Source organism: Oncorhynchus mykiss, chromosome 23 (genome assembly GCF_057628025.1).
Source record: "Oncorhynchus mykiss isolate SJ-2025 chromosome 23, ASM5762802v1, whole genome shotgun sequence".
Lineage (NCBI taxonomy): Eukaryota > Metazoa > Chordata > Actinopteri > Salmoniformes > Salmonidae > Oncorhynchus > Oncorhynchus mykiss.
Genome location: NC_143044.1, coordinates 47,614,007 through 47,626,932, shown reverse-complemented (window position 1 = coordinate 47,626,932; position 12,926 = coordinate 47,614,007). Strand labels below are relative to the sequence as shown.

General features: G+C 42.2%; 1 protein-coding gene across 2 annotated transcripts in view; it reads right to left on the bottom strand.

Moving 5' to 3' along the window:
- Positions 1-5,551: 5,551 nt before the first annotated feature.
- Positions 5,552-12,926, bottom strand: part of LOC110503001 (endothelial PAS domain-containing protein 1) — a 93,440-nt gene continuing 86,065 nt past the window's right edge. For both annotated transcript variants that reach the window (XM_036960864.2, XM_036960863.2), the window contains exons 15-16: positions 12,742-12,909; positions 5,552-12,157 (exon numbers count right to left, since the gene is read on the bottom strand). In XM_036960864.2, the coding sequence (XP_036816759.1) occupies positions 12,006-12,157; positions 12,742-12,909 (320 nt within the window). In that variant the 3' untranslated portion in view covers positions 5,552-12,005. The remainder of the gene's footprint in view (positions 12,158-12,741; positions 12,910-12,926) is intronic.

Genomic DNA, 12,926 nt, shown 5'->3' with positions numbered 1-12,926 from the left:
CAAATAGCTAAATGAGAGAGCAGCAGCAGTGTGATTGACATCAATGCACTATGTAGATATCAATAATAAGTTATCTCCGTATTGTCGTAGAGTACACGGCTACTGTCATCCTTGCCTCCAAGCGTTTACTCAAACTGGATAATCTTTGGTTGCCGACAGCAGTCACACCATTGGAAGACATAGCTTGTACTGTAGCCTACAAAGGCATATTCCTGCTCTTTTCTCTGCGCTGTATCATAGTGGTATCTGACTTGTGGTCAGATTCGCTCAGGTGGAACAAACTTAAAATTGTGCCTTTTTTCAATGTTGATTTGAATGTCATTGAGAAAACAGAGAAGTGTCAAAGATTTTTTTTTACGCAAACATCCTTTCTGAATTTAAAAGTAATTCTCGAGAAACTAGTTTTTCAAAAGTATCGGAAATCTGATTGCAATATTTGTTGCTGGTGACGGATTACAGTTACCGTTTTTTGTAATCAGTTACTCCCCAACCATGAGTACAGGGCAGGAATGTTCCTTTAATTGAATTAATGCCTGAAACAGCCAACGTTCTGAAGCTGTTTCTCCTCTCCTCTGGCAGACTTCAGGCCAGAGGGGGCAGGGGTGAGTGATCTATCAAGAGGAGCTTCCAAACCAGACAGGCCCGTCGTCTCCCTCGTCCTAGGGAACCAACACTGATGGGTGTCCGAGTGAAATGTGGAAGAGAGGAAGAGTGAGAGGAGAGGAGGCAAGCCCTGAGGCTATTCTCTCAATGCCTGCATGGATGGATGGAGGGAGGGAGGGATGATAGATCAAATTTCATTTGTAACATGCGCCGAATTCAACAGGTATTCCGTGAGCTATTTATTTACAAGCCCTTAACCAACAATACAGTTCAATAAATAGAGTTTACAAATTAACTAAAGTATATAAAAAAATAATCTTTCTTTTATCGATGGCGGTTATGATATCGCGTAGGACCTTGAGTGTGGCTAAGGTGCACCCATGACCAGCTCTGAAACCAGATTGCATAGTGGAGAAAGTAAGGTGGGATTTGAAATGGTCGGTGATCTGTTTGTTAACTTGGCTTTCCAAGATTTTAGAAAGGCAGGGCAGGATGGATATAGGTCTGTAACAGTTTGTGTCTAGAGTGTCTCCCCCTTTGAAGAGGGGGATGACCGCGGCAGCTTTCCAATCTTTGGGAATCTCAGACGATACAAAAGAGAGGTTGAATAGGCTAGTAATAAGGGTTGCAACAATTTTGGTGGATAATTTTAAAAAGAGAGGGTCCAGATTGTCTAGTCCAGCTGATTTGTAGGGGGGCTTGGGCAAGTTGCTGCAGGGGTTGCTGAAATGTTGGCCGGGGTAGGGTTAGCCAGGTGGAAAGCATGGCCAGCCGTAGAAAAATGCTTATTGAAACTATCGATTATCGTAGATTTATCGGCGGTGACAGTGTTTCATATCCTCAGTGCAGTGGGCAGATGGGAGGAGGTGGTCTTATTCTCCATGGAATTCACAGTGTCCCAAAACGTTTAGGAATTAGTGCTACAGGATGCAAATTTCTGTTTGCACAGACCTGGATAGTAAGATGGAACTCTGCAGGCTATCTCCTCATTAGATTGCAACTCCGCCCCCTTTGGCAGTTGTATCTTGTCGGAAAATGTTATAGTTAGGGAAGGAAATTTCAGGATTTTGTTGGCCTTCCTAAGCCAGGAATCAGACACGGCCATAACAGGCACTTGTCAGTGTTGTCCAATTCATGCTAACCCTGCCACAGCAGGAAGCATAACTTACAGGTGAAAAATATGAAGATATATTAAAAAAAATAGCTATTTAAATATGAAGACAGATAAGACGCAGCTATTTAAATATGAATATAGATAAAAAAAATATCTATTTATATATAAAGATAGATACAACATAACTATTTAATAGCCTGTGGTAGTAGGTGCAAGGTGCACCAATTTTAGTGTGTCAAGAACTGCAACGCTGCTGGGTTTTTCACACTTAACATTTTCCCGTGTGAATGAAGAATGGTCCTCCACCCAAAGGACATCCAGCCAACTTGGTAAGAGTGTTGGGCCAGTAACCGAAAGGTTGCTAGATCGAATCCCAGAGCTGACAAGGTAAAAATATGTTGTCCTGCCCCTGAACAAGGCAGTTAACCCACTGTTCCTAGGCTGTCATTGTAAATAAGAATGTGTTCTTAACAGACTTGCCTAGTTAAATAAAGGTTCAATCAAAAATAAAAGACTTGACCCAACCGTGGGAAGCATTGGAGTCAACATGGGCCAGTACTCCTGTGGAACGCTTTCCACACCTTGAAAGAGTCCATGCACCGACGAATTGAGGCTGTTCTGAGGGAAAAAGGGGATTAAACTCAATATTAGGAAGGTGTTGCTCATGTTTTGTTCACTCAGTGTACATTCCATGTAGAATATAAGGTGTTTTCAGTCTTTATGAAGTTCCTGTCTTATATTTCAGAATTTTGGCTTTCCAATTTAAGATAGCTCATATGGTATTGTAAATGTGCCTATGTGTTATGAAGAGAGTATAGGAAGTGTTGATACAGGGAAGAGAACACATGTATCACATCACAAATGGCAGATCAGTACACTTTAATAAGAAATCAGTGCAGAAAGACATCTTATTGGGTTAAATTCCCTATACAGTAATAACAAAAATAATAACAATATAATGAATTCTATATAAATCATAGGATCATCTAAAATAACTAAGACATACAAAAATGTAATGGATAAAAGCAGAAAAAACAACCCTCATTATATTTAGTAGCCTAGAATGCTGATATTGCCTTTAAAGAGGATGAGAACTGAGATTGTTCAATTATTCATATTGCTAAATGTTGTTTTTTGGCCCTTGAAGTGTCACAGTAGCTACAGCTAGTACTGGTGCTACGCCTTGTTTCTGCAGTTATTTTGTGACCGGAACTCAATTAAGGCCAAATCACATCTGCAGTTCTATCTGACATCTCAGCCTTGACTCATCTCCGTCAGGAACAGGAGCATGGCCTGCAAGGTGGAGAACTTTATCTTTATCTTACTTTGGCTTTTCTATCGCTTAAAATTCAAGTAATAACAAGAGATTTTAACTCAAAGAAGTTCAAAATCACAAATGCAAAGCATGGAATTCTTCTTGCTTTTATCTGTTAAATACTGCATATTTGTGCATATAGGGACCAACACCAGAAATGTTTCGGCTAACGGAGTGGTCTGATCTAACTATCGGTAACTCATTTATGTACTCCTCCTCCCCCTCATTCCCATAGAATAAATAAATATATGAAATTATACATCCCATAATTTTATCCTTGTGTTTATTTATATGGAACATGGCTAATTTAAGAAAACGTTCCACATTCCATTCACTTTGGCTCAACGACAACAAGGAGCTTATTTTCTCATGTCTTTGGAGGAACTCACGGTGTCTATATTTCCATTAACAGTGGAAACAATATTTTGTCTAAAATGTTCTAAGGTTGACAGAATAGCTAAACTTGACAGGGCTGATCCTAAAATTGAACGTGGGAGGGAAAGAGAGCGGGAGGGAGAGAGGGAGGGAAAGAGAGAGTATGACAGAGGGAGGGAGAGGGAGAGAAAGATAGAGGATGAGAGAGAGGGAGGGAGAGAGGGAGGGAGGGAGGGAAAGAGAGAGGATGAGAGAGAGGGAGTGAGAGAAAGCGACGAGCTGAATAATGTGTGAAGTAGCGTGGAGAGATAAGTGCATCAGTCACAGTTCAGCACCACAGTCCCTCTCTCTATATGTCAGTCACAGTTCAGCACCACAGTCCCTCTCTATATGTCAGTCACAGTTCAGCACCACAGTCCCTCTCTATATGTCAGTCACAGTTCAGCACCACAGTCCATCTCTCTATATGTCAGTCACAGTTCAGCACCACAGTCCATCTCTCTATATGTCAGTCACAGTTCAGCACCACAGTCCCTCTCTATATGTCAGTCACAGTTCAGCACCACAGTCCCTCTCTATATGTCAGTCACAGTTCAGCACCACAGTCCCTCTCTATATGTCAGTCACAGTTCAGCACCACAGTCCATCTCTCTAAATGTCAGTCACAGTTCAGCACCACAGTCCCTCTCTATCTGTCCCTCAGCTCTCCGTCTTACTTCTGTCACTGTCTTATAGCTCTATCACCATTTGTTCCAACAGGTCCCAACAGGTCCCAAAAGGTTTCAACAGGTTTCTGCCACCCATTGCTCTACACGTAACAATTACTGAGTCTAACACAGAAATAATCTGAGGTTCAACCGTTTTGATTTTGATATTTGTGTATCGACCATAGGAGGTTGGTGGCACCTTAATTGGGGAAGGCGGGCACGTGGTAATGGCTGGAGCGGAATATGTGGAAAGGTATCAAAAACACCAAACCAATGATTTCCATGTGTTTTATGCCATTCCATTCACTCCGTTCCAGCCATTATTATGATCCGTCCTCCCCTCAGCAGCCTCTATTGGTATTGACAAAACATATGCTACCAAGAGGTCAAGGGAAGTGCCTGAGTATTTGATATTGACGGTTGGTCGTTAAAGTTCTCACACACTGGGGGCACACTGGTTGAATCAAAATTGTTTCCACCTCATTTCAATTAAATGATGTTGGACCAATGTAGGACAGACATATCACCCTCACTGATTAACACCCTCTGCACCACATTACAGCCTCTTATTATTGAACTACCCAAACCCACATGAAATCCTGAGAACGATGGTCGTGCCATTCATCCGCTGCCATCACCTCTTGTTTCAGCATGATAATGCACAGCCCCATTTCACAAGGATCTGTGCACAATTCCTGGAAGCTGAAAATGTCCACGTTCATCCATGGCTTGCATAGTCACCAGTCATGTCACCTATTGAGAATGTTTTAGATGCTCTGGATTGACGTGTACGACAGCGTGTTCCAGTTCCCTCCAATATCCAACAACTTCACACAGCCACTGAAGAGGAGTGGGACAACATTCCACAGGCCACAACCAACAGCCTGATTCAACTTTGAAAAGGATGTGTGTCACGCTGCATGAGGCAAGACACTGACTGGTTTTCTGATCCACGCCCAACTTTAAAAAAAAAAGTATATGTGAGCAACATATGCATATCTATATTCCCAGTCATGTGAAATAAATAGATTAGGGCCTGATTCATTTGGTTCAATTGACTGATTTCCTATATGAACTGTAACTCAGTGAAATCTTTCATTTGACGTTTATATTTTTGTTCAGTATAATTTGGTTGGAGGCATGATTCTCAATTACTGTGTCATTTATTAACCTGTGGTAAGTTGCAGGTGCCTACAGGGTAAAAATAGCCATTCAACATTCTGCTCCATTGCACTCAGGTGCCAATATATTTGACCACATCTGTAGGTCGACGTAGTGAATCAGATTCTTTATCCTTCTAGAATAGTCTCCTCAAAACATCTCTCGTTATCACAACTAGGGGAGGTCTACACTGGACTAATGACATATACTCAACATAATTACATATAGTCAACATATCGGATCTTAAGCTAGGGCTCGCCAAGCTAAACATCAGGATTTGTATAGTGTGGGTTTTATTGGACGTCTATGTTTACAGAGACAATCTGTGCATTTGAAGGGCATAACACTGGGCTGAGTCAACATTGAGATAACCTTAAGGCAATGTTAAGGCAAATTACAGTGAGCTCAAAGTATTGGGACAGTGCATTTGTTGTTGTTATTCTGTCTCTGTACTCCAGCACTTTGGATTTTAAAACAATACAATGACTTTGATGTTAAACTGCAGACTGTCAGCTTAATTTGAGGGTATTTCATCCATATCGGTTGAACCGTTTAGGAATTACAGCACTTTTTGTACATAGTCCCCCCATTTTATTTGACCAAAAGTTTGGGGGCAAATTCACTTATGTGTATGGTGCCCTACCAAGCAAAGAGTTCATGTAATTTTTGCAACATTAAATACATGCTTAATCATGTGAACAAGTATCCTGCCTCTATTGTATTGTGTTTTGGAGAAAATGGGGGTCATGTTAGCAGTAACTGCACAAAGTAAACCAAGGTAAATAAATAAAAGCAATTCTTCTCAGTTCCACGCTATGAGCAGTTACTACCTTTTTGCTTGGTAGGGCAGTATTAAAGTAGTCAAAAGTTAAATATTTGGTCCCATATTCCTAGCACGCATTGTTGGATGCATTTGCTCTTTATTTTGGTTGAGTTTCAGAGTATTTTGTGCACAATAGAAGTTAATGCTAAATAATGTACTGTGTCATTTTGGTCACATTGTAAATAATTATAAAATGTGTTTCTAAACACTTCTACATTAATGTGGAACTGAATTCATTGTGAATAATGATGAGTGGGAAAGTTCCAGATGCACAAATATCATACCTGCAAGACATGCTAACCTCTCACATTAAAATAAAAGGGGAGGTTATCATTTTGAGGGGGTTTGATATTTGAGCGTCTGTAACTTTGCACAACTAGTGCTGTAATTCCTAAACGGTTCACCCAATATGGATAAAAATACCCTCAAATTGAAGCTGACAGTCTGCATTTTGACCTCATTATATTATACAATATATCAAATCCAAAGTGCTGGATTACAGAGCTGAAACAACAACAAATGTGTCACTATCCCAATCCTGTTGGAGCTATAAATCACCTTTAAAGACAATGTCAGCAAGAAAAATAAACAACAACAAATGTGTCACTATCCCAATCCTGTTGGAGCTATAAATCACCTTTAAAGACAATGTCAGCAAGAAAAATAAACAACAGCATCAAAATACAGTGTTAATAAAAGTGGATCCAATAAACATATAAAGATTCCTCTACAAATGCTAGATGGTTATATCTATAAAGCACCATCACCTTTTTAGATACTGTTGAAAGAGATTACTGTGTCAATTTCATTTGTTTACAATATTCAAAATTATACAGTACCTGTCAAAAGTTTGGACACACCTACTCATTCAACTAAAAACAAAAAACTAGAACAAAAATTAAAACTGTGAAACCCATATGGAATCATGTAATAACCAAAAAAGTGTTAAACAAATCTAAATAGATTTTAAATTCTTGTAGTCGTCCTTTGCCTTGGTGACAGCTTTGCACACTCTTGGCATTCTCTCAACCTGCTTCATGTTATTCCTCAATGTAGAAAATAATAAAAATACAGAAAAACCCTTGAATGAGTAGGGGAGTCCAAACTTTTGACTGGTACTGTGTATCTTTCATATTTTTTTCTCTCAATTTTCTTTTTTCTTTAAAGCGCAATAACAGATCACTACTGGCCTGCCAAGTAATTCATTATACTTGTACAAAAAAAGACACCAGCACTATGGAGTAACATCTAAAACACAGGAATACAATCTGTATCTACTGGGTAGATAAGACAAAGTACCAAGACACTAAAACACTATCTTGACATTATAGGAGAAACTTTAGAGCTTATGTCTTTAAATGTACTGTATGTGTGTGTACAAAGCTAAAGTCCAATTTGAAAGGGGTTAGCACACAAAGACAAATACCTTCAAAAAAGAGAAAGAGACAGGAAGAAAGAGAAGGAATCCAGAAAAACTGTCTGAATGTCGATAGCCTCATCTCTTAAACTAAGGGCTAAATTCTATCAGATCTGTGCTAGCCGACACCCTCATAGCAGTTGTACTGGTGGTGTTGGAGGTGGAACTGCATTAGAGCTATCAAATCCACAAGCGGCTCCTGGCATTATACCTCAAGCGGACGTTGCCATTGGCTGCATGGAGTCACATTAAGAGAAATCCCTTGCAGCTTTGTTTACAAGTTCTAACACTGGAATGTGAGATGTAATCTACACCATTAGGATGATAGAAACCCTCATGATTTCAGCATCATTATTTCTATATATAATACACTTTCTTCTTCTGAACTTCTAACGGGAGTGGGATGGGTGGGTCTTCCTGACAATGACCAGCAGCCACTCTGTTTTGACAGCTCCAACGCAGTTAACCCTCTGACACCACCAAAGCATCAGCTACCACCCGGTTACTCATCCCTGCACCTTACAGGCTGCTGCACTATATACATAGACATGGAATTACTGGCTTCTTGAATAATGTTTAAATACTGCTTTACTAATTTCATATGTATATGCTGTATTGTATTCCACTTTATTTTAGTCAAAGCCACTCTGACATTGCTCGTCCTAATATTTATATATTTCTTAATTCCATTCTTTTACTTTTGTATTTGTGTGTATTATTGTGAATTGTTAGATACTACTGCAATGTTGGAGCTAGGAACACAGGTATTTCGATACACCCACAATAACATCTGCTAAATATGTTTATGTGACCAATAAAATCTGCGGGTGATTTATGCGGGTGTCAGCTATAGCCAGTTAACGTTTGACATGATTGAATCTAGACCACAGGCGTCTAGTGGCACCTTAATTGGGGAGGATGGACTCATAGTAATGGATGGAATGGAATGGTATTGACCATTGCAATTACTTCATTCCAGTCATTATTATGCACTGTCCTCCTCTCACCAACCTCTTGTGATCAAGGCCAAAGTCTCCCTGATCCTGATATGACCTCTACTGCCATAACAAAGGCACCAAAAGTAGGACTATTCTCCCAATGTAAAGGCATGCTCTGATTTGACCAATCAACTTCATAGCCTGACAAGCACTGTAACTATCCAGTGAAAAACATGCAAACAGACACCAGTCAAAGGCAGTGAGAGACAGACTAGGTCAATGGGATTGAAGGAAGGTAGACAGTAAGGGAAAAGGAAGGAAAAACCTAGATATCATGCTTACAGTAGATAATGTACCATCCAGATTTTAGACGGTTGTGTTTGTTAATTTGTCTCTAACAGTGCCAAATGGACGGACGGACAGACAGACGAACAGACGGACAGACGGACGGACAGACGGACGGACGGACGGACGGACGGACGGACGGACGGACAGACAGACTGACGGACAGAGGGACGGACAGAGGGACAGAGGGACAGAGGGGGAGAGATTGTGAAAGAGGAAAAGTATGACATCCCCCTGCTACAGATCACACAACTGGGGGAACAACATAGACCTTGAGATCAATGAAACAGAAATAGACTCAGAACTAAAAATGCCTCCTCCCACAGGAGGCTGGTGGCACCTTAATTGGTGAGAATGGTGGGTAATGGCTGGAATGGAATTATCAGACACATCAAACACATGGTTTCTATGTGTTTTAATACCATTACATGAGTTCCAATCCAGCCATTATTATGACCCGTCCTCCCCTCCCCAGCCTCCTGTGGTATATCATTTATGATGATAAAGATGACAAAATAGAAAACACATGTTTTTCTAATGATACATAGAGGCAGTAGGGTGGATGGATGAAGAGGAGGATTAGCCGATGGAACAGGTTCATATGGGGCTTGGTATGGTCGGGTGGGGTAAGGTGTGGAGAAGTAGTACTACAGTTGATGTCAGAAGTTTACATACACCTTAGCCAAATACATTTAAACTCAGTTTTTCACAATTCCTGACATTTAATTCCCTGTCTTAGTTTAATTAGGATCACGAATGTGAAATGTCAGAATAATAGTAGAGAGAATTATTTATTTCAGCTTTTATTTCTTTCATCACATTCCCAGTGGGTCAGAAGTTTATATACACTCAATTAGTATTTGGTAGTTTTGCTTTTAAACTGTTTTTTCTTGGGTCGGGTAGCCTTCCACATGCTTCCCACAATAAGTTGCGTGAATTTTAGCCCATTCCTCCTGACAGAGCTGGTGTAACTGAGTCAGGATTTTAGGCATCCTTGCTCGCACACGCTTTTTCAGTTCTACCCACACATTTTCTATAGGATTGAGGTCAGGGCTTTGTGATGGCCACTCCAATACCTTGACTTTGTTGTCCTTAAGCCATTTTGCCACAAGTTTGTAAGTATGCTTGGGGCCATTGTCCATTTGGAAGACCCATTTGTGACCAAACTTTAACTTCCTGACTGATGTCTTGAGATGTTGCTTCAATATATCCACATACTTTTCCCTCCTCATGATGCCATCTATTTTGTGAAGTGAACCAGTCCCTCCTGCAGCAAATTACCCCCACAACATGATGCTGCCACCTCCGTGCTTCACGGTTGGGAGGAGGTTCTTTGGCTTGCAAGCGTCCCCCTTTTTCCTCCAAACATAACGATGGTCATTATGGCCAAACAGTTTTATTTTTGTTTCATCAGACCAGAGTACATTTCTCCAAAAAGTACAATCTTTGTCCCCATGTGCAGTAGCAAACCGTAGTCTGGCTTTTTTATGGCGGTTTTGGAGCAGTGGCTTCTTCCTTGCTGAGCGGCCTTTCAGGTTATGTCAATATAGGACTTGTTTTACTGTTGATATAGACACTTTTGTACCTGTTTCCTCCAGCATCTTAAACGGGTCCTTTGCTGTTGTTCTGGGATTGATTTGCACTTTTCGCACCAAAGTATGTTCATCTCTAGAAGACAGAATCTCCTTCCTGAGCGGTATGAGAGCGGTATGAGGGCTAATACTTGCGTACTATTGTTTGTATAGATGAACGTGGTACCTTCAGGCGCTTGGAAATTGCTCCCAATGATGAACCAGACTTGTGGAGGTTTTCCATTTTTTTTTCTGAGGTCTTGGCTGATTTCTTTAGATTTTCCCATGATGCTAAGCAAAGAGGCACTGAGTTTGAAGGTAGGCCTTGAAATACATCCACAGGTACACCTCCAATTGACTCAAATTATGTAATTTAGCCTAACAGAAGCTTCTAAAGCCATGACATAATTTTCTGGAATTTTCCAAGCTGTTTAGAGGCACAGTCAACTTAGTGTATGCAAACTTCTGACCCACTGGAATTGTGATAAAGTGAAGTATAAGTTAAATAATGTGTCTGTAAACAATTGTTGGAAAAATGACTTGCGTCATGTAAAAAGTAAATGTCCTAACCGACTTGCCAAAACTATAGTTTGTTAAGTGTAGTGGTTGAAAAATGAGTTTTAATGACCAACCTAATTGTATGTAAACGTCCGTCTTAAACTGTATCTTGAATATGCTTGGTCTTTGGGGCAGGGGTGGGGGCTTGGCCGAGGCCTCAGTCAGGGTTGTAGAGAGGTCTAAATTGTATTGGCTAAGGCTATTGGAGGGTAAGGGTGGGGTTGAAGATGGATATATCTAGGTAGGGGAGGGTAAAGTTGGGGAGGGGGTATAGGTCTGGGTCTAGGTAGCCACGTCCAAGGGAAGGTAGGGGGTAAGGGGGTGTAGGGCTGGGTCTAGGTAGCCTGATCCAGGGTAGGGTAGGGGAGTAAGGGGTGTAGGGCTGGGTCTAGGTAGCGTGGAGTAGGGGGGTGTAGGGCTCGGTCGAGGTGGCCCGGTCCAGGTTAGGGTAGGGAAGTAGGGGGTGTAGGGCTCGGTCTAGGTGGCCTGGTCCAGGGTAGGGTAGGGGAGTAGGGGTGTAGGGCTGGGTCTAGGTGGCCTGGTCCAGGGTAGGGTAGGGGAGTAGGGGGTGTAGGGCTGGGTCTAGGTGGCCTGGTCAAGGGTAGGATAGGGGAGTAGGGGGTGTAGGGCTGGGTCTAGGTAGCGTGGAGTAGGGGGGTGTAGGGCTGGGTCTAGGTAGCGTGGAGTAGGGGGGTGTAGGGCTGGGTCTAGGTGGCCTGGTCAAGGGTAGGATAGGGGAGTAGGGGGTGTAGGGCTGGGTCTAGGTGGCCTGGTCCAGGGTAGGGTAGTGGAGTAGGGGGTGTAGGGCTGGGTCTAGGTGGCCTGGTCCAGGGTAGGGTAGGGGAATAGTGGGTGTAGGGCTGGGTCTAGGAGGCCTGGTCCAGGGTAGGGTAGGGGAGTAGGGGGTGTAGGGCTGGGTCTAGGTGGCCTGGTCCAGGGTAGGGTAGGGGAGTAGGGGGTGTAGGGCTGGGTCTAGGAGTCCTGGTCCAGGGTAGGGTAGGGGAGTTTGGGGTGTAGGGCTGGGTGTAGGTGGCCTGGTCCAGGGTAGGGTAGGGGAATAGGGGGTGTAGGGCTGGGTCTAGGTGGCCTGGTCCAGGGCTCTCAGCAGGTCGCTGCCCTGCAGCAGGTGTAGGTTGCCCTGGAGAGGGACGTTGACCTCACAGTCGTAGCGGGTGAGCTCTGGCAGACAATAGGTCTCAATGGATGGGCCCAACAGCCGACTGGCAGCCCCTACACACACAACAAAGTCAGTCCATCATTAGGGAGTAGGTAAGTTATTTTGGAGTCACTGTTATTGTAAATAGTTATTGAATATGTTTCTAAACACATTAATGTGGATGCTACCATAATTACGCATAATCCTGAATTAATTGTGAATAATGATGAGTGTGAAAGTTAGACACACAAATATCATACCCCCAACACATGCTAACCTCTCACCAAAAAAAGTCAACCCCTACACACTCAACAAAACATGGAGTCAGTACGCAAGTAGGGAGGAAATGGCTTTGGGCCAACCGCCAATCAACCATCATCTGAGGAGGACAGTTCATTGACTGGCACCAAGTAATGGAAAAGGACTGTGATTACAAAACAAAGGATATCGTTTGTCCAAATCAATTGCGTGCCTGTCTAAAAATAGATTTCAACATGTTTTATCATTTCCAAAATCGCCAAGTTATCATGAATGCATTTTCCTTGCCTGGTCACAGCCTGTCCAACTGGTTGTTATTGGTTTAATCAGTCAATCTTTTTTTAACGACATACGACACATGGGAGTAACATAACAACTGAAATGAACAAGCTAAACTTACCCTCTGTTTTGGAGGAGGGCAGCATACGGTATTCTTTGTAGTTGCAACACTGTTTGGGGAAGGATTTTCTGGATGTACCATTTACACATCCTGGATACCAGGACTTCCTGTGCAGCTGAAGGGGAATGAGACAATTGTCAACACCCCCAGGTATGCACATACCTTTAACTGTAAAAGAAAGAGGA